This window comes from Tiliqua scincoides, chromosome 4 (genome assembly GCF_035046505.1).
Source record: "Tiliqua scincoides isolate rTilSci1 chromosome 4, rTilSci1.hap2, whole genome shotgun sequence".
NCBI lineage: Eukaryota > Metazoa > Chordata > Lepidosauria > Squamata > Scincidae > Tiliqua > Tiliqua scincoides.
Window position 1 is genome coordinate 131739267 of NC_089824.1, and position 22695 is coordinate 131761961.

The window sequence follows — 22695 nt, forward strand, 5'->3', positions numbered from 1 at the left end:
ACTCAAACTTTCAGGCCAATCCTATTCTTCCCCACCCCCACCAATGCAGCAATATAAAAATGGCTACTGATCCAACTCCTGCGGAGTTGCGGAGGTCCCCTCTGGGTAAGGAAACATTCATTCCCTTACCTGGGGGTAAGCCTCCATAGTATGGAGGAATCTACTCAAACCTGTGCTAGTGAATTTGCTGCTGCAGGTCCACGTGGACCCATACAGTGAGACTGGGTCCAGGAAAAGGGTCCACTACTGCCGCCAAATTCACCCCCTTCCCAGACCCAATCCACCTTTCCCTACCCTGTCACTGCCCTATTCCACTCTCCCTCACCCCTGTTGCCACCTTGTTTCACCCTCCCCCACTCCCACTCCACCATCCCCCCATCCTGTTACACCTCCCCCACCATCCTACCTATCAACACAGCGATACAAAAATGCCTCAGCAGGTTGCTGGCAATTGTTTGGTGGACACAGGAAGGCTCTGGCCTTCCCGCCAGTACTCCTGCAGCATACTAATTTGCACGCTGCTGGAGCTCATTTTACGCCTGCCTCAACAGCAGAACACATGTTCTACTGGTAGCTGGGCCCAAAAGGATGGCCACTTGACATGCAAAACTACAGAGGACTAGGAAGGTCTAAGACTAGGAAGTCTAGTCATTCTGTTTAAAAGGAAAAGGATTTCCACTGTATTTGTCACACAGTATTTATCCTGATGGAAAGCAGGAAATCCAAAAACCTGCACAGCTCTTTGTAGATCTCTCAGGACACAATCCTAACCAACTTTCCAGCACTGACTTAGCCTAAGTGCAGCCCCCAAGGTAAGGTAACAAGCATGCCCTTACCTTGAGGAGACCCCCTTGACTGCCTCCCCACTGCAGGATGCTGTGCACGCCACATTGGCACAGCTATGTCAGTGCTGGAAAGTTGGTTAGGATTGTGCCCTCGGATGTTCTTCACTGTGATAGTTACACCTCCTATTTTCATTTCTTAAATCTATCCCATCCTAACCCAAACAGATGCCTATCCTCCTGTGAATATCTCCCAAACTGCCTTGGAATGGTTTTTTGATGTTATTATGATAGACCCATTGTTGTTTATGGCATACATGCTCATTTTTTCCCCCTGCCCTATCGTTTTTCTCTTCTGAAACAGGTTTTTCAAGATTTTGTATTGCTTCAAACATAAAAATAAAGGTTCTTAAAAATTTGAATACCTTAATATTGTCTTCCGTTTCCAAGTATTTAAGAAAATTTGACATTTCTTTAGCAATGGCCATTGATGCTTTGCCCTAAGTAACAAAAAGCAAGGTGCACCATAAAGCTGTGTCTGACATTTGTATAGATACAAAAAAAAGAAAATGCATAGAGTTTGTCAAAATCAGAAAAAAATGGATTCCAAAGTATTCTCACTTACCCCTGTTATGTTCATCATTTGACCAAGATCTCTCATGACAGATACAATTTGCCCTCCAGTGACACTAAGAACTGGGAGTTTTCCTCCTATAGAAATTCCTCCATATCTAAACACAAGAGCACATGATAATCAACTGGTTACACAGAACAATCTCACTTTTAAAAGACAAGATAAACATCAAGCTCCCTTCAGATTAAGTGTGCCTCTCAAAGAAAGGAAATAGAAGTCTACTACAATTACTGGAATTTCATCCATTTTGAGAATAGTGTATTAAAAAATATAGTTTCCAGAGACCGCAAAATTAGACTTATTTTTGTATAATAGGGGTTCTAACGTAAATAGAAATGAATAGTAACCTGTTTGGAAAACAGTAGGCATTAAGATATGGCTGGAAACATTAAACACAATGGTTTTTTTTTTACATTTAGCCAACACAGGGTCCAATCCTGTCCAACTTTCCAACACTGATGCAGCTGCAGTGCAGCCCCAAGGTAAGGGAACAAATGTTCCCTTACAGTGAGGAGGCCTCCATGACTGTCCCCCCACCACAGGATGCAGCACACTTCCCATTGGCATGGCTGCATTGGCGCTGGAAAGTTGGATAGGATTGGGCCCACAGAGCAGTCAATCAAGGGGAAATGTATAACGCTTGCTGTGGCTGGCTTGGCAGTGTGCTGGCACCTGTGGTTATGGTGTGTGCCAGGGTGCCAATGCCATGCGTTGCCCCCCTGGGGTCACTGGAAAGCTGACCTGCAGTATACAGCTGCTGCAAATGGTACCTTGTGGGTGGAACTGCATGGCCTGAATGGGCTCAGTGGTTTCTGGGCAGGTGGCAGCATGTGTGGGTGCTGCTCTGGCTGCCTACCTGTGGGCATGGCAACCAGGGCCTTCACAGGAGAATGTTTTCCCTGGTGTCCTTGGCCATGTTGGCTTGATCCTACATAGTTCTCCTCAGAGGTAGGCTCTGCTGTATCACAGGAGCTTTCACCTGGGCAAGTGTGCCTGGGATTGTGGCTCATGAGGCATCCTCAGAGATGGTGCAGCTTGGCTGGCTTTGATGGGATATCACGTTTGTTTCTGCGGGAGTGAAGGTGAGGTTGGTGTCTGGATATGAGCTCAGCAGGGAGGTTTGCTGGTCACAAGGGGCATCTGTACAACATCGTTCAGTTGCCGGGTGACTACTGTACGTGTGCTGCTGGGCTGTCGTGGCACCAATGCCATGGCCAGCAATGGTGTCTGTGCAGTGTCATGCCTGCTGGGGACACCAGCAGTGTTGCTGGGCTGATTGCACTGGTGGAACATGGCTCCGGCTCTGCTATTTCCCCTTCCCCCACTCTGGCTTGCTGGGCTTGAACATGACAGACATTGTGACAACATCAGTGTGATGTCAGTACAGTGGCTGAATAGGATTGGGCCCTATGAATGCTGTGTAAGTCATTGATAACTCATCAGGGAGATCTCAGGCAGAATACTACTTGACCTGCTTATCATGCTATGTGCCTTTCATTATTTCTCCATTTGAGAACAAATTTTTAGTCTCCAAATTACAAAGATCAACAGCACATTAGGATAGTTTCCTACCTTTGCTCGTTGACCCAGTATTTACTTTTTAAACTGCAAAGAAAAATGAAAAAAAGATTAACATTATAATATTCTTTACCATTCCAAACCAACTCCAAACAACTCGAAGAGTCAGACAGGTTAATGGGTGGAGGGAAGGACTGAATGCACTCGTGGATAGAAAGTGGACAGAGAGATGCTCTTTACACTCTCGCATAACACCAGAACCAGGGGACATCCACTAAAATTGAATATTGGGAGAGTTAGGACAGACAAAAGAAAATATTTCTTTACTCAGCGTGTGGTCGGTCTGTGGAACTCCTTGCCACAGGATGTGGTGATGGCATCTGGCCTGGATGCCTTTAAAAGGGGATTGGACAAGTTTCTGAAGGAAAAATCCATTACGGGTTACAAGCCATAATGTGTATGTGCAACCTCCTGATTTTAGAAATGGGCTATGTCAGATGCAGGGGAGGGCACTAGGATGCAGGTCTCTTGTTATCAGGTGTGCTCCCTGGAGCATTTGGTGGGGACGCTGTGAGATACAGGAAGCTGGACTAGATGGGCTTATGGCCTGATCCAGTGGGGCTGTTCTTATGTTCGTGCCCTTTCCATGTGATGGGTTAATGTATCCTCCGATCAAGACAAAAGTTAAGGCTATGTCATTGCTGAATCAGCCAAGTGGTGATTTTCTCTTGCTGAGTGCAGGTTCAGCACAATGAATAAGCTCTATTCAGATGACCAGTGAATGCATGGAGGTGGAGGCTGGGATTGTACCTGCTCTCTCCACTTCTGACCTTCCACACAAAATTGACAAGCACATACATTTAATAATGGAACATGTGGAGAGATCTTACAAACATATACTTTCAATACTTTTTTCCATAAAAATGTGGATTATGAAGTCTTCATAGTTATTAAAATAATAATTTCTAAAAAGTAGCCTTGAATGACTGTGATGAGCAGTGGAAGGCCGCTTAACATCACCCCCCAACCCCTTTTCATTTTTAAAAAATTGTAGCTTTTTTACACACTTTTGTACATAATATGTAGCCTGCCTGTCACAAGCCAATTCACTGAAATAAATGGGCTTAGGTGTACTGTTCTTCATTGTGCAAAAATTTTAACGTATTAGTTGGGTTTCTCTTCCACCATCATTTCACTCGCTATGCTAATTAACCAGGAACTAAGTGGTGAACTTGGTAGGAGCTATTTCAAGATTCCTTTCAGAGCATTTCAAAGTCTATGCAAGCTGTCACAGATTTGTACAACACCCTTCTTTAGAAATTTATATTGTACTGTATAAATATCCCAACCTGCTTCTTATGAGATTGGGATAGGTTTTCACCAGGAAATCAGAAATGTTTCGGTGAGTCAGGTCCTGAAGAACTTCTGTGCTATGCTGAACTCTCTGAAAGACAAAGATAACAGATTAAAGCAAAATAACAACAGTCGTAAACTCTTCATAGTTAGGATTTGGCTATTTAGAAAGGAAAGGCAGGAAAAGACTAGACAACAAAAGCTTTTTCATCCTAGGTTTCATTTACTGTAAGTGAGAAATTTCTACTCTGTTGAACCCAAAGACCTCAGCTTAGGAGTTTCAAAAGAAACTGCTGGCCTTTTGCTGTGGCTTGATCTCAAATAGCATAAAATAATAAAAGGTTTGCAACCATAAGCCAGGCCATTTTCACTGAAGGCTGCCAAAAGTTTTGTAAGCTTTGATGTGCTTAACCTTAATAATAGTGATTGCCAGTGACATATGAAACCAAGCTCAGAAATGGAATGAGGCAATCTCAGCCTGGTTTATAAGTAGTGCTCTGGATTCAGGTTGTTTAGGAATCAGTTTTATTCTTCAGCACAGCAGGGATGGATTTCTGGGAGAGCACCAGTTATGTCTTGATAGTAATCCTCATTGCTGCCACACTTACTAGGCTCTATATGTTGGAAATCTTCCGCAAAAGGAGGCCCAATGAACCTCCACTGGACAAAGGCTACGTCCCATGGCTGGGACATGGAATAAATGTCAGGAAAAACCCAGCAGAGTTTGTGGAAGGGATGTAGAAGAAACATGGGAACATCTTCACAGTGCTAGTTGGTGGCAATTATTTTCATTTTGTGATGAAATTTACAGTAGTTATCCACTTCCTCACATTTACAGAAGTGTAATAAAGCAGTCAAAAGACAAGCTGGATTTTGATACATTTGGCTCATTGGTTGTACTTAATGCATTTGGAATTCAGTCGACTGAGTCTCAACATACAATTGTACAAACAGTGAGCAAGAAGTATCTCAGAGGTAAGGGTCTAACTGTTCTGAGTCAGGTCATGATGGAGAAGTTGCAGACAGTGCTGCTTCACCGCTGGAATGCACGTGAGATGGAAAGACCTTGGCAGCAGAATGGAGTCTTCCACTTTTGTTACAACACCACCTTCCAAGCTGCATTTATTACTTTGTTTGGGACGGAGCCAGATCAAGAAGTAGAGAGCGAAGAAAATGCTACAGACAGTAAAATAATACAACTGGACATGTTGTTGGAAAATTTTAAGAAATTTGATCATCTCTTTCCCCCAATGGCTCTTGGCATTCTGGGTCCTTTAGGTAAGAAAAAGACACAGAAGTTGAAAAACTTTTTCTGGGAAGTGCTATCTATAGAAAAGATATGCCGCAGAGATAACATCAGCAGTTGGGTAGCTGAGCCAGATCAGAGCATGACTGAGATTGGAATGACAGAAAAGATGCAATCTCAATTTCACTTACTTCTTCTCTGGGCATCTCAACCTAATACGAGTTCAGCTTCCTTCTGGATTCTTGTGCATCTCTTGAAATATCCAGAAGCAATGAAGGCAGTGGGGGAAGAACTGGACAGAGTACTAAAAGAGACTGGTCAGGAAGTGAAGCCCGGCAGCCCCTTTATCCAAGTGTCCTTGGATATAATCAAGACTCCTCTTCTGGACAGTGCAATAGAAGAAATTCTGCGCTTGAGAGCATCTCCATTTCTGTTCCGAGGTGTGGTGCAGGATATGAACCTTAGAACAGCTGATGGGAGAGAATACGTGCTCTGGAAAGGAGACAACCTGCTTCCTTTCCCTTTCTTAGGACTGCACATGGATCCAGAAATCCACCCTCACACTTTCAAATATGACAGGTTTGTGAAGCCAGATGGCACAAAGAAAGAGTTCTACAAGAATGGGGAAAAAGTTGAAGCATTCCACTCTGCCCTGGGGTGCTGGTCCCTCCATGTGTCCTGGGCGGTTTTTTGCTATTAGTGAAATGAAATTATTTGTAATCATGATGCTCAGTTACTTTGATATGGAACTATTGAATGAGGACTACGAAATACCACCAGTAGATGCCAGATGCTATGGGATTGGAGTCATTCACCCTACTTGTGACATTCAGTTCAGGTACAGGCTGAAATTCTAAAGGAAAATAAATATCCTGACTTTCACAGTCATCAATATATTGGTGCATAGTAATGCTCTCTTCAAAAAAAAAATGAGCGGGATTTGTAAATTATCAGATCATCTTCAAAGAGAGATCTTGCAAATATGGAGGTACAAAAAATGCCATGGTAACCATGTTGTAGTGGGCTAGTTGGCAGTTTTCAAGCACAGGCTGGGATGCTGTAGCAATTGCCTGTGAGTAGGGATTGGACTAGATGACTCCAGATTCCCTTCTGGCTCTAACATTCTATTTTTCTACGTTATTGTGTAGTTGGCATAGAACATAGTGGCACCTCTAGAGAATCTGCTTTATGCAGATTTACATTCTCCTCCTTCACATACCCAAGATGGGAGGTTTAGAGCCATTAGGAGCCCACTTAGGGAGAGGGATGATGGAACTCTTTTAAGTGCTAGGCCTAGGAAAACTGTTACAGAATCTTCTACATATGAAATCTTATGCTACAATAGAGCAAATTACTTTTTGATGCCAACCACACAATAAGATCAATTCTTTAAATCAGTGGTGTGAATCATGACATTTTTAAAAAATTAGTTTTTATTCCTCACAGTATATAAAATAACTTAGCATTTATACAGCATGTCAGATGGTTGAGGTGTGTCATATATATTATCATCTCGCAGTTCTTATGACATCCCTGTAAGACAGATCTGCATTTTGATCTCTGCATTGGAGACTGAGGTAGCAGGGCTGAAGTTCAGCAACAAGTAATGTTTGGCTTCATGGCAGAGATGAGATTTCCTGGTTTGTAGCTCAGACTCTTGACCATGACACTGCATTTGCTCTGGAAAGGTGCTTGACCTTGATATCAAAGCCACCTAACCGTGTTTCAAAAGCATTAAGTCTTGCACATCTCTTTTTGCTATGCCAATAGCAGTAATATTTTTGCCCAGAGAAAATAGTAATTATCATATGTGATAACCATTTAATTGCTCTGATGTACTCTTACTGCTGGTGCCTCTGCAGGGAAGCAATTGGAAGTGATTCTTGTCAAACTGAAAGTTGCATCTTTTCTAACCGGACATTACTTCCAGTTGTTTTCATGGGGCATTCTGGGGACTGTGGAGGCTCATAGAATGAATTGCAGGCCTGGTGCAAATCAAAAACATCTTCCAGGGGCTCCCAAGAAGGCACCTCAAGGAGCATTGTGTTGTGGCCCAGCACATGAGATCGTGACTCACTGCACATGAGGGGGTGCCCCACAGTTTGAGAAATGCTAGATTATCAGACACTTTTCTATTGTAACACATGTAGATGAGTCCTTCGGACTGAATCAGATTTGGAAGTGGTAAACATGTTTTGAAGTACAGTTATAATTACTTACAGGTTGAGACTCATTATTCACCTGGGTTCTGTCCCAAGCACTCACATGGATAACAAAAAATGCACTATAGTAAATCAACTTAAAAAACAAAGTTTCTTTGCTCAGGTGATTTAAAAACAGCCTTACTGACCATTGTGATGTTAAGAAGTCATTAAAATACAATCCATCAGTTCTCCTCCAAGAGCTTACAAAGAGCTTACACTCAGCCCCTCCCTTCACCAATGCAAAAGGATCACCTTTCTTTGACCTCAGGGATAAGGGAGGGGGTCCACTGGGGAGAGAAGGATTGATGGATTGTCAGCCAGCTGCCCTCTCTCTCTCTCTCTCTCTCACACACACACATTAAGGAGGCTATTGTTAAAGGACTGTTCAGTTTTCTAAACTGATTTCAAAAGGGTGCATTTTTCCCCTTCTCCAGGGATCAGCACATTCCTTCTCATTTGCAGTGGCCATTTGTGTTGAGTCAAATCTGTGTACAAAAAATCCATATATAAATAGGCTGGACCTGTATATAGGCAACCTCCATTATGTTCAATTGAATTTCTGTCAGTCTCTTTATGATTCTGGATGTCTGGTCATTTGAAGATTGCTATGCTTTCCTGCATACTCTCCTGCATACAGAGTCACTCTCTATTTTGTATAGAATGTATGGTGCTTGCTTTTCATGTAAAATCTCTTTCTTGGGCCATTTAATAAAGAGATGGATTCCTCATACTGTGTGCCTCGTTAGTGTGTGTTTGAGTTAACCAGGTGGATATGTACTAGAAACTTGTACTCGTCTAAGAACTGTATCCTATGTGCATATGGTGTATTTGGCTATTGAGGCCATGGGACCCAGAAAAACAAATTAAGAACAGTAGCCTCATCTCTCAAGTTGTGCTTTAAGACCATGAGAGGGGAGGTTACCTAAGAGCTAATTGAGAATGTGCATTCCTGATTCACTGAGAGTGTTAAGACAGTGGAACAGGGGTGGGTAAAACTGGTCAGCAAGCCCTGGTAGGCCTGTGACCGTGACAATAAGGCCATAAAATTCTGATGCTGATAGCAGTTTGAATTCTATAATAGTAAATCCTACCATCTGGAAGAACAGGTTCACATCTATCATCCAACAAAAGCCACCGCCAATGGCTAGGAGTAGTAAGCCTGGCAAATACAACCCCAACAACCTGACTGGCATGGCTAGGATGAGTGCACCTGGACAGCATGTTCACAACACTGGCTAGGGTGCAGGACTCCCAGTGCCCAGGGCTTGATCCAGGTAGTGATAGCCTAGAGGCAGATGAGCATCTCCAGGAGGCTAGGCATGGATGTACTGGGGGCAATGGTCAGGCAGACACTGCATAAGAATTAGTACCTCCACAGCCTCTCTCAGTCAATGCAGCTCCTCCTGCATGATCTTCTGTCTGTTGGCTAGGAGTCTGGACCCTCCTGCAGAACAGCCCTGCTCTGCCTAGACCTGGGGTCGACAACCTGCCATTCTGGAGCCGCAAGCGGCTCTTTCAGCCTTTTGCTGTGGCTCCGTGCAGGGCCTACCCGTCTGGGGGGGAGGGGCTCGCCCCTTCCAAGACGCAGCCGCCGCTCACCAGCCCACACGAGCACAGCTCCCACGCCTACTGCAGCTGCGCCCCATAGGAGAGGGCGTGAACGGGCTGGCGGAGCAGCTCCTGCCCAAACAGCCCGCACCGCCTCTGAGGGTGAGCCGCCGCCGCACGTTCCCTCCTGCGCAAAAGCAAGCAATTGAGTGCAGCTGCTCTCCTCCTCCCAAGCTCTGAGCACAATCCTGTGCGTGTCTCCTCAGAAGTAAGTCCCACTGTGCTTCCTTGTTTCCCTCCATGATCATGGCAAAAGCAAGCAATTGAGTGCAGCTGCTCTGTCCTCCTTCCCAGCTTAGAGCACAATCCTGTGCGTGTCTCCTCAGAAGTAAGTCCCATTGTGCTTGCTCCCAGGAAAGTGTGCACAGGATTACAGCCTTCAAGCTCCCCACTCAGCATTCCCCCGTCACTCACTCACTCTCACACTGCTCCATTTCCTTCACTTGGAAACTTGAAAGGGGTTTGGAGACCCCTGCACCAGATGGTATTCTGTATATGTTTGTATACTGTATGTGTAACATACTGTATATGTAGCACCAAAGCATATTTCATGGTTGGGAAGTAATCACTGTTAGTATGCCTTTTATTTTATGCAGTTTTGAACTCTTAGCTTGTTTGTTCAGGAGCACTTTTGTGAACAGTGTTAAGTAGTACTAAGTGGTCTTGTTCAGAAGTAGTATTGTGTGTAAAGGCATTTACAAAAGTACAGAAGTAAATGACTGTAAAGAATGACAGTATCCTTCACAAGCAGTTCACCTGTGCACAATCTAAAACAGTTGTTCTCCAACTGTTGGTCTGGACCTGATTTTTAGTGGAACCTATAAGAGGGGAGTGTATTATATAACTGTGACCTACAAGAGGGGAGTGTATTTAACTGGGACCTATAAGAGGGAAGCGCAAACTATATATGCAGTGTTATCTTCATTTTAGATGTCAAAAGGGTTTTGTGGCTGCCGAGGTTTTCTTTTTTCCGGAAAACGGGTCCAAATGGCTCTTTGAGTGTTTAAGGTTGCTGACCCCTAGCCTAGACTGATTGGCAGTCTGCTGCTACAGACACACACACCCCCCTCCATCATCCTTGTCTGTTCAAGCTAACTCCACAAGGTGCTGATGTGCCTGGGCAGATGTTGAATAAGCAGAGGAACACATGCACATGGCTGCTGGGGGGGGGGAATCTGCTGCAGAAGAAGTTTGCTCCTCAAGTGGTGGCTACTGAAATAGAGGCAGAGGCTGGATGAGTGCAGTTGGGTCTGTAGTGTTGCCAAGAGGTTGAGACAGACCCCACAAGGCCAGCAGAAGCCTTCCAGAGAGCCTGATTTCAGGAGATGGGCATGTCCTGCCACCCATGTCTCTAGGTTTTGTCTCTGACAAGGCCCTTCCCAAATGTGCTTGGCAAAAGAACCAGCCAAGTACCTGTAGGGAGGCAGACACACAAGCAGAGGGTGAGGCATGATTGTGACATCCTGGCTGTGACAGCATGTAGTGAGCGTTGGAGGATCAGCCACTGCTAGGATGTCTGCTCTCTCCTGGATGTTTCAGGCTGGCAGTGTGGCCTGCCAGTTCCACCTGGAGCTGGCCACTGTGGTTTGACTCACAAAAACATCAATGAAAAACTTTCATGTAGTTTGTGAATTTGACCACAGAGTGGCAGCAATATCCACCAATAAAGTGAAAATCATAAATGATGATTTCATGGTAATAGCAGATTGACTGCCAAAGACAAGTTATTCCCCCCCAAAACTGTTCAGAATTAGAATCTGCCTTTAGTTCTCGTGTTCTTTTTCCTAGAAAAGCAAATAATGAAACCATAATGTCTAGTCTAGCAATTGCCAAAATGATTACAGTGTATTACAAATGTATCTTACAGTTTCATTAAGTAAATGACTTCATATATCAGCTCTACACTGTGATCTGTAGCCTTTTCATTGATTTTTACATTGGTTATGTGAGAAAAGTACTCAAATTTAATAGATGGGAAACTGTTTTAGAAGGCTAGTGACATTTTCAAAGGCTCTTCAGCAAGTTCATAAACAGTGAGTAGGGAATTGAATGGAATCTCCAAGTTGTACCTCACTGGAACACTACAAGAATTGATATAAAAAGCAAGTCAAACCATAATAAGCCTGCTGTTCAAAGTAGATCTGAATTCTACATACATTTTCTTTCAGTCCAAATTGTGTCACTTCAAAAATTCAGTAATATTCCCACAGGCCCAGCCATAAACTGTGGCAAATCTGGATTAAATCCATTCATATTTAAATAAATAAATTTTTTTAAAAAGAAAGAACATGACCCATTTCATACTTAATGAACTTTACATCCCCACCTTGACTCACTAGTTTTCAATGGAAATTTTTAAAAAATCTAAAAATAGTGTGCACACACATATGTGCAATTGAGCTTAAAAGTGTGGCAGAGAAAACTATGAAAGCTCCCCTCCCCCATGCAGTTTCACCCTGTTTTGTGGTCCTGCTACTTGCTATTTACTACAGAAACAAAGTTCCTGCCCAGATTCATTATGCAATTAAGCACACATTTCACGAGCCCCTTAATTTAGTACCTGTGGGGGAGGAAGCCCTCCAGCTCCCAAAGGGCACTCAGGTAGCATCGTGAGCTTCTTCTGAGTGCTGCATCTGCAAGAAGGTGAGGGGTTGTCAGGACTCCACTTTTTGTTTCGAAAGAGGGCTGATACATTATAAGGAACAGGCGGTGTCTTCCAAGCAGTTGATGTATTAATGCAAGGATAGTTCCTATACAGGCATACAGAGCACACAGTATTTGTTACCAGTACAAGCATCAAACGAGTCAGGCTGAATTTAAGAAATCTACTGCATTTAAATTTCTAATCTTCATTATGGTGCTAACAGGAGTGCCTCCTAATTATAAATCAACACAAATTAATTAAACCCAGTTGTCTCCATTAGAAATGCTACTATTCACACTTATACTCAGGGTTTAAACTTACAACTGATGCTACAAGTATACATTGGTTTAATACCTGTTTAATTGTAATTACTTCTACTAAAGAATCATGCCACCAGGGCCGGCTCAGCCATGAGGCCAGCTGAAGCAGACACCTTAGGCAGCAGAATGGTGGGGTGGGGGAGCAGCCTATCTCTGACTGCCTATTTGCCTCCAACTGCCCATCCTTCTCCTTCAATTCCCTAAAAGGGAAAAGGAAGCGGGTGACCAAAGAGGAAAAGGATCTGTGGTCTGGGGGAGAGTGCTGAGCTTGAACATTAGAGAGTGAGAGATGAAGAGGCTGGCACATCATCAGGTAAGAGGGGCAGTATTTGGTGTGCTGCCTCAGGTATAAGGAGATGTTGGGCCTGGTCTAGCGTAGACAATAGTGACATAGATGGACCAAAAGTCCAACTTTCTATGGCAGTTTCATATGTTCATATTTATTATTATTTAAAATACTTATATCCCCCCTTTCCCATGCCAAAGCAAATGCCCAAGTAAATGCCAAGTTATGTTCATATGCTAAAACTTGTGTGTCTCAAATCATAGCACTGAATATGTTGCTTTTCGCTCTATATCTCTATAATGATGCAATTTATGCTTAATGTGGCTACACAATCACATCATGTTTAGTGCTTTCATGTTGGAGACACCATGCCTCCTGTAAACCTTGGATCACATATTGTTAGAGATACCCAGAGAACCAAAATGGTCCAACGGTAAGGAAGTGGATAACTACAAAAGACCAGAATACAGTTCCCATTTTGGTCATTGGCTTCCTCAATGATACTGAAAAACTAATTCTGCAAAGTTTTAATTTGTTGGAACACAGCAAACTACCGTACTTGCCCATAAGGCGAGAAATTTCTGCCAATAAATCAAGCTTAAATCTGCCTTATCTGTAGGTCACTCAGGGGTCAGGTCTGTTCAGGCACATTGCGGCAGCCAGGAGAAGCCCAGAGGATAGAAAGAAGACAATGCAGAGAGAATTATAGGGCAATTACTCTCTAGGGAACCAGGCAAACTGCAGCCAAAGTTAAGATTTTCACTCCTCCTGGAAAAAGTAAGCCAGGGCTCAAAGCTGCCATTTAAAGCTTCCATTTAAATCAAGTGCACCTCATTCTCTTTGGCAGTATCACACCCGACCCTTCTGCACCCTCCTTCCATTTTGCAAATGTTTGGCAGCGGTCTGGTTTTTTAAAAACCAGGATGTAACCCTCATTTCCATCTGAAACAAAGTCAGAGTCTATAATTCAGTGCACCATTACTTAAGAATAACACCCAATGAACAGGGCCTAGGAAAAGGGATAAAGGGGGTAAATTGTTTCTGGGCCCAGGGTCAAAAGTGAGGCCCTGGAGCCAAAGAAGGAGACCCAGAAATCTCCTGGGATCTTACATTTTCCAGTCTACTCAGACTTGTTACCTGTACGGGATGCTGAGGACACTACCGGGACTGGGGATGCTGGGGATACTACTGATGCCACATGGATTGGTAGACCTGGGCTCCAAAGACTTTTCCGGCTGTCTCTACCCTCCCCCTATCCTGTTTTGCACCTCCCTGCCCCTATTCTGCTCGCCTGTCACCACCCTCCCCTGCTCTGTTTCACCCCTCCCTCTTTGCAAAGGGGCCCTAAAGGAACTTTGTACCCTCTGATAAAATTCTTCTCAGAGGCCCTGCCATGGAAAGCAATGGGTGCCTTTACTTCTGAGTAAATCAGGTTGTAACTTTGTGTAGCTACACTGGCTCGTGCTCATTCCTTGTTGTTTATCTCTCCGCTGTGAACTGATTTGCACGCTCCCAGCTATGTGTTATATGTTGTATATGTAGAGCCTCTGGCTTGACACACCAGGCACCTTAAAGAAGGATTTGATTAATGGTTCTACCAATATGTTGTTTACAGTGCACTTACTCTGATAATGTTTACAAAAAGGTTGTGAAGACCAGAATTTAAAAAGTTAATGAATACAAATGTATCTTATGATCTTTTACTATATTTTTAATAAATTAGAGACTGTACAATTCTTAGGTAACAATTACTGGTATGTTATTTTTCAGGATCTGGCCTCAGGTGAAATCAGACAAGTTAGACACCCCCTAAGTTTAAACCCCCTCCCACTTATCTGAAGGCTACAGAATATCCCATGATTTTTGGTTCAAATCCTGCCCTTGACTTATCTGTGAGATCAACTTATACTTTAGTAGCTATGGTAGTTCACTCCTGTTTCAAGTACTATTGACACCATCTTGCAATTGAATATATCATTACTCTGTCTACAGAGAGAATCAAGTGACTTACAGAAGGAATTCTTTCTTCAGGCAACGATTTCCAAGTCCTGGTTTATTGAAGAAGGCATCAATAAGAGGAACCATCTGCTCACTCCGAGGTTGCTCATTGCTAATGCGATTAGAAGAGACTTAAGCTTTAATATGTGTTGACTATTCAAGCCACATGGGTGCAAACAAAAACTAATTCATCGCACTGGTAAGGTGGAGTCACAGCAGATACTAATAATCAACTGCCAAAATAGGAAAAGGCAGTGGTTCTCAAACTTTTAGCACCGGGACCCGCTTTTTAGAGTGAAAATCTGTCAGGACCCACCAGAAGTTATGACCAGAAGTGACATCATCAAGCAGGAAAATTTTTAACAATCCTAGACTGCAGTCCTACCCACATTTACCCAGGAGTAATTTCCATTGACTATCATTGTTAAAAGCATATACAGAGTGGCCTGTTCAAAGTACAGATCTGTAATTTCCCCAGTGCTGTCACATGCCATGGAAGCATCAAGTCTAATATATTTAAAATAAAATATTGAAATGAACGTAGACCCACCTGAAATTGGCTCATGACCCACCTAGTGGGTCCCCACTCACAGTTTGAGAAACACTGGGATAAGGCATACAAACTTTGAAAAGATTACATGAAAGGCAGGACAATGAGCTTTTCTGCCAATGACCAAGATCTGATTTCAAAACACAGGAAGATGCAAAGGACACAGATATATATGGGTCCCTTGCCAATCTTTGAAAAATGTTTTGTTTTTTAACCTCAGGCACAGTCACACTGTGGAATTCCCTTTTCTGAAACTTGGCTATTTGTAACTCCTGTGTGTTCAACAGGCCATGTTTTCCCACATAGCTCCACATTAGTCTAATACTATGATCTGGTTCACACAGAAATCCGGAAAGACTATACATGATGCAACCATATGCGTACCTCTCACCATGCAAATAGTGTACTGTGTCATACAAAGATGGGTTGAGTGTATGTACTATGTACCAGATGTATGTGATCCTTCTGACTCTCTTGAGGTACAAAAACTGTGGAAATTGTACATTCACACACCATGGACACACCTATTCACACATGTAGGACATATGTGCGTGCAGGCCAGAAAACAGAGTATTTTATTTTACATTTTAAATAAAGTTTTTCTATCATATAACAAAAAAGAAACATTTTAACAGTTATAATAAAGCAGGATACAAAAGCATGCAGGGCCCAATCTGATGTTTCTTGGATAGGAGACCACTGGGAGCTCTATGTATATAACAATTATTTAGGAAAGAGCTGTGGCTTAGTCTTTAAAACATGGTACAGGTCCAAGCACCAGAATCTCCAAGTACAGTAGATAAAGATTATTGTCTGCAGCTAGTGAACTACTGCCAGTTAGTGCTGACAATGCTGAGCTAGATGGATCAATGAACTAATTCAGGATACTTCAGCTTCCTGTTCCTGTACTGAAGCAAAAAGAACCTGGAGGAAAGCAGACATCTCAATCACATGATGTAAAGGATCAACTCAATGAGCAAGCAAAAACACTTGGCAAATATTTAAGACAATGCTGGCATCGTCTTTAAGCAAATTACACTAGCTAGCCAGGAGGAGGATGCAAAATCTAGGCTGAAGGCAGAAAAAGCTCATAGTATGAAAAAGTTTCAGAACTAATTCAGAACAATTAATTGACCTGAGCCACATTTGATTTATAGGGAAATAAAACAAGAGAGACTTAAAGCCTATTTGACAACACACCATCATAAATTCTAGCTAGGAACACAAGAAAGGAAGTTCTGTGTGGAAAAAGGAGCTTCTGACCTGAAGAAAGTAAACTGGTGTCCATAGATCCAGGGGTGGAGAGTTAAACTGGGATATTCACCAAACGGAGGAACAAGGACTGTGAGTATCAGAGCCAGCAACACAAAGCTAGCAGGTAGAACAGTCTGCAAGCAATACAGAAAAAATCAGTCACCTGCAGAGTGCTAGTAATATCCATGCTTGCCACTCAGGGATACACTACATGTGCATTACGTCAAACACATCACTGGCTCTGAAGAGCTTGTGTTCCCCCCTGCCCAAACAGGTGGGGATAACCAATCTGGGACTGTGGCACTGATAGGAGGAGGTTTTAATTTTCTCCCTCTCTGCAGTTTCCATCCAGAATTGGGCATGAAGACAAATAGTAGGCATTTTAATCAGGATCATAGCGGGGATAAAAGCGGGGCCCATTTTCCCACATGATTGGTCTTGATATGGATTGATATGGTCTTGATATGGATTGGGACCCACATGCTCATTAAGAAAAAAACAACAACCAAGCACACTAAGGCCGATGATGTGCTTGATGGAGTATGTATTACACATGCACAATCCCACACATATAGATTCACAGTTGACAAAAGGGTTGGAAGTACAATTTGATCATGGTTCACACCATATGTCAAAGAATCTGTCTTCTTGTGTTGAATCTGCCATATATTGGAACTCTTTACAACCACAGACTTTTTGTATTTTTAAAAAAGCATTCCCTAAAGTTGTGGAGAAAAATCTAAAAAGGAAGCAACTTCTCAGAAACCAGATGATCTGTGCAGAATTTTTAATGCACAAGATGTTTGTACACTATTTTGTCCTCGTATATGAACTCTATTTCCACCTGAAATGAACTGCAAATTTGAGCTTCTATCCTCACTGCAGAAAGAGCTGTTTCTTCCATTGCATGGATAATAGTCCTTGAAAATAAAGGGTAACAACAACATACCACAAACTTCAGTAAATTGCTCGTAGCTTAATCAAACCTTTACAGATTGACCTTATGCGCATTTGTAATATAACAGAATGCTCTAGATTCATTAGATTGCAGAGACAGATGGGTCTACAGTGTAGGGCAGCCATTTTTGACCACTGTACTGTGGCACATTGGTGTGCCTCAAGTGGTCCACACCAATTGGTGCGCTGCAAGTGATCCACAGGTGTGCCACAGGAATTTGGGGGAAGGTCATTTATTAGTAGGGCCAATGGGGGATGTGAGCCCCCACTGGCAGCATGATGCCTTGTCAATTGTAAAAAACCTGATGGTGTTTCAGACTTGACAATTTTAATGCTTTGTCAGTGCGCCACGAGATGAAAAAAGTTGAAAATCGCTGATGTAGGGAGATGCATTTTGAACAAAACTGTAATTGGTTGTCAGACCCATTAAAAATGCTGTAACCATTAGAACTCCCTATGACAGGAACCTAAGCTGCTGTACATACCTGAGCAAGGAAGTCTTTAAAGCTACGGCTGGTGTGATAGAATCGCTTGATAAGAAGAGCTTTAATCTGCTGAAGGATTAACTGACAACCTTGATTCTGCTTGGATCCTTTGCCTCCATTCGAATCTCCTTTCAGAGGCACAGGTGTCCGAGAAGTGCCATTAGCTTGGTGTGTTCCCTCTTCTTGTCCAGTGGCAATGTTTTGAGGGGTGGGACTGTCCTCCTGTACATCTCCTAGATTTTCAGAACAAATTTGACCATGCCAATTATTCCATTTTCAGGAGTTCAAAATATGCTTTCGGTCTTACCATTTTGGTGATGTGGGTCCGAGAAGAGAAAAGAGGTTAAAATTGGAGGGGATAAGATCTGGTGTCCCCCAGATAACCCCACCCCTGGTTCCTCCCCATCCCCACCCAGCTCTATCTCCAGTTTTCCCCATCCACAGCCTGCCCCCAATGCTGACTCTAGGGGGTCCAGGCAGGCCACTACCACATGGCCAACTTGCATTTCCGATAGTTGCCCAGTCATGAACTATATGGCATTCTATTTTATGATCCCATAGGTCAGGCTGTGCTGCTGGAACACTAATTCCAGCACAGCATCCTAATCATAGGATTGGGCCATCACTCAGTGTGTCACCACCCATCACATGTATTAAGGAGAACTACCCAAAGAAAGCACATTAAGATCATATTAGGCATTATGCTAAATGTGTGGTTACCACTCCAAATGGAATTCACACGCTTAACTTCATCACCCTGGAACTTTGAGAAAAACTTACTTGTGTCCTGACATCACAGCATTCTGTAGTTTCCTACATTGTAACAGTGGCTGTAAATAGTGGCTGTTTTCACATCATAGTTAAGATGTGACAGATATGTTTTGTTTACCCTTCACTGAGTATTTACCTGCTTTCTGCAGCCTCGGATCAGTCTCTGCTGTAACCTTCAAGAAAACCTGCAAAAGACATATTTTAGGACATTTTGTACGTGCAATATGTGTGTGTTGGAAATGTACATTAGAACCTCTATGAAACATCTTCCACTTGCTCCAGTGTGAATTTGGTGATATAAATGAATTTGTCCCTTTTGATTACACCTTATGCCTTGTTATCCACCGATCTGAATCACCACTGATACCATGGATGCCTTATAACAGGAAAAAAGTGCCAAAATCCCATTTCCTACCTTCATGCTGTTAAACCGCCCTGGTTGCAGACTTCTTGGAGTTAAAGATAGCTTTAAAGATCCACTTCCAGGTTTCTTGCGCCTTCATTGTCACCCCAGAATGCATCAGTATAGATGCTATACCGCATTCAACTGTAATTTCATTCCATTTGATTCCATTATTTACCCCATCTAGTGGCTGAATGTGGTATAGTGTCTATTCAATGCATTCTGGGGCAACAATGGAGAAGCAAGAAACCTAGAAGTGGTTTTTTAAGCCATTTTTCCACTGATTTGGTATCCACTGATTTTTTTATTTACTGAGGGTTCCAAAACGGAACCCCAGTAGATAAAGAGGCACAACCTGTAATTTATTTCTATTTATTTTCATGTATTAATCAAATTCCTTACAGAAATAAAACAATACCAGTAGTACAGGATGCAAACATTAGTAATTATATAATATTTTTGTAGTATATAATCTATTGAACTTCCAGTACCTTTAATTAAGCTTGTATACCTTTAATTAAGTCATTTTCTTCCTAAATTTAGGAGAGTTATATCCTGTCTTTTTCTCAAGTCAGTTTGTAACAGAATGTTAGCATACAATAATATGGTATTAATTCCACCCACAACTACACACATAAGCAGATGTTAGTTTGAGCAGTGGTTCTCAAACTTTTTAGAGACTTTTAGAGGCTGTTGCCTGATTTATAAATGCCAATGGATGTGGCTATAATGGTGATTGGCCAGCAGGGCTTCCCTCTCCCATAGCAGCTTGTTTTACCCTTGATGCACATAGCCAACTCTGCCCTGTCAATTTTGTGAACCACCAAAAATTGGGTTTCAACCCACTGGTGGGTCTCAGACCCACAGTTTGAGAACTATTGGTCTAGAGGCCAGAGGGTGCCTTCCTTTAGGTCTGCGGTTCTATGCAATTTTGAATAATAGAATTCAGACACAGGCATAAGTTTCATTAGCAATTATTATACTATCTGGCCATGAATATTCATCTGAAATAAGGACAGGAGTTGGGGGGAGAGAAGAAAGTACCTCTTCAAGTGATGTGTCTGAAATTCCAAAACTGCTGAGTCCCACATCGGCCAGGGTTTCTTCTAACTCTCTGAAGAGACTAGCATAGGCTCGTTGTTTAAAATCCTTACTGGGAAGAAGGTAAATAAGCTCCTGACCAATACTTTCAATTAACTTTGATTCTGGAACATGATGATGGATCAGTTCGTTTAGTTCATCCACATCACCTGCAAAGAGTCAAAGCATTGTGCGGAGAATGAATGGTGACTTGTACATGGAGTGCGTTCAAATGCAATTGCTACTGCAGACATATACAAGAAGATGGGATGGAATGGCTTCTCTTATTCTATAAATTGTGGCGCAACCCAATTCTGTGTGTGTTTATTTGAAAGTAAATTCCCACTGAGTTTAATGGGGCTTACTCTCAAGTATGCATGCATAGGACTGCAGCCTTAATCTTTGTCGCAGTCAGATTTATTGCGACCAGTCATATAAATTCCAAGATGTTTTAAGGAAATCATTAGTGACAAGGAGCTATTTGCTATAAATGCACTGGAATGTATTGGTTACCAATATATTTATCTCCTGCATCTGCTGGACTTCTTTTTTTTTGTTAATAGTGGGTTGACCCAACTATTAGCCTGTTGCAATCAATAAACCACAAGAAGGTCACAAAAAGAAGAAGGGTCCTAATGAATCAGACCTTATAGCTTCTAGTTATTTTCAGCCCAATCCTAACAACCTTCCAGCACCAATGCAATCGCCATGCAGCCCCAAAGTAAGGGAACAAATGTTCAGTTTAAAGAACATGGTTCAATTTAGCTTTAATTGCTAACAGCCATTGATGGGTCTCCATGAATCTAACAGCACAACCCTAACTTGCACTGCAACAGGCAGGCCAGCGGGCCTGCGCAGTGTAAGTTTGGGGCTGGCTGTGATTTGGCCCAAGGCAAGGGGAAATAATTCCTCTTACCCTGGGTATAATTGCAGCAGCCCCAATTGGTCTACTTGGATCTGCACCACCTAAATTGGTGGCGTAAATCTGAGCAGCCCCTGGTTGTTTGGGAATGGGGCTATGGTTTGGCATAAGTGTTGGATCCTGGCCCCACCTCCCACTCCCTGCCCGTTCACCAATGGGCCCACCTGCTGCCTGCCGTCCTCCCGCCCCAAAATGCCTCCTCCCTGCACTCTTCACACACCCCCAGACTCCCGCACCAGCCTGGCAGGGCTGGCACAAACTTACCAAGCCCAGGGACTGTATCAGTGCTAGGAGGCCAGCTCGGATCTTTGTACTGGCCTCCTGACTCAAAAGTTGGCACAAATGTGCCTTACAGCATGTTTGCTACAGTCCCGAGCCGGCACAAGGCACTTGCGCTAGTTCAAGGGCACCTTAGGACTGCGCCCTAAGTGACCTGCTTGTATTTCATAAGACTGTGAAAAGAATTAACAGCACAATCCATATTCTCACCGTCCAATTCCTGTTCAACGGTTTCTGTCTTGTTTGTAGGTGCACAGCTGGAACAGGAGCAGGAACATTTCGATCCCAAGCTACAGGAGGTCTAAGAATAGATAAGCAAATTGAAGGAGAAATGCTGTCAGTTATGATGTGCTCATGACACAGGTATAGTGGCAGAACCATATCAGAAGTTCCATTCTACTTGCCAGAGGTGAAGAATATCACTTCAACCCTTTGCCACTGAAAAAAATCATATATCTGCAGATGGGGGAGGGGTAAATGCTGCTTGCAGATCATTTCTGCAACACGGTGCTAAAAACTTACTACCTCCTTTCCTTCACTATCCTGGATGTTTTTCATCTTGCGGACCAAGGTGAGATAATAGCCTGTCCCAAAGGAGTTCTTTAGGAAAACAGGGGATCCTGAGCAGTGCAGCTTCCCTTGGGAAAGGATGGCAACCCGGTCTCCAAGGATGTCTGCTTCATCCATGTGGTGGGTAGACAGGATAATGGTCTTACCTAAAAGGAAGGAAATGTGGCAAAGAAAATACTGCCTCTTTAATACCACAATGGTAACATACAAGGAATGATGCAACATTCCCTGAAATATAGACCAAAACATTTACTGGGAAACCTTAATTATCCACACTTGTGTCACAAAAGAATTCAGGCTGAAATCAGATCCTGAACCTGTGGCATTGCAGGTATCAGACACACTATGAAACACCCTATGCTCTAATCCGAGAAGATCACTAGCAATTGGAAAGAGATGAGGCAGACTGTAAGAGCCACCCAGATACATCAAAGGCTACAGCTGTTCATGTGACAAGGCCTGATCATAGGAAAGGCCTTCCAGACACCCTGCCTCTTTGGTGTGACCAGAAAAAGGCACTCAGTTTGCTGCTGCATCTTGTCATGGGCTCATCCTAACTTGCCCAGACTTGCCTCATCTCGCTCTTTGGACTTTTGTAACCTAAACTAATAAATTATACAACTGATAAAACAATAACTGCATAGTCCAAGAGAAGACATGGGAACTTTAACAATGCAGCATCCTATGCATTAAATCAGGGGTCTCCAAACTATGGGCTGCAGTGCACCGAGAAAACCATCTTGAGTGTGGTGGCGGCGAGGCCTCACCATTCTGCCCGGATGTCTCCAGTCTTCACGTCCGATCTTTGCAGCAACTTGCACCAGGCAGCCA

General features: G+C 43.0%; 1 protein-coding gene and 1 pseudogene across 1 annotated transcript in view; one reads left to right on the forward strand and one right to left on the reverse strand.

The window, feature by feature from the left end:
* The window catches only part of ABCA4 (ATP binding cassette subfamily A member 4), a 126718-nt gene that overhangs the window by 18727 nt on the left and 85296 nt on the right, over positions 1-22695 (reverse strand). Inside the window, exons 24-35 of the mRNA XM_066624558.1 lie at positions 21817-22010; positions 21505-21595; positions 20058-20263; positions 18747-18795; positions 17840-18069; positions 16407-16531; positions 14607-14705; positions 11906-12095; positions 4284-4378; positions 2989-3021; positions 1408-1513; positions 1208-1282 (exon numbers count right to left, since the gene is read on the reverse strand). Of these exons, the coding sequence (XP_066480655.1) occupies positions 1208-1282; positions 1408-1513; positions 2989-3021; positions 4284-4378; positions 11906-12095; positions 14607-14705; positions 16407-16531; positions 17840-18069; positions 18747-18795; positions 20058-20263; positions 21505-21595; positions 21817-22010 (1493 nt within the window). The remainder of the gene's footprint in view (positions 1-1207; positions 1283-1407; positions 1514-2988; positions 3022-4283; positions 4379-11905; positions 12096-14606; positions 14706-16406; positions 16532-17839; positions 18070-18746; positions 18796-20057; positions 20264-21504; positions 21596-21816; positions 22011-22695) is intronic.
* On the forward strand, positions 4834-6390 carry LOC136647451 (7-alpha-hydroxycholest-4-en-3-one 12-alpha-hydroxylase-like; annotated as a pseudogene).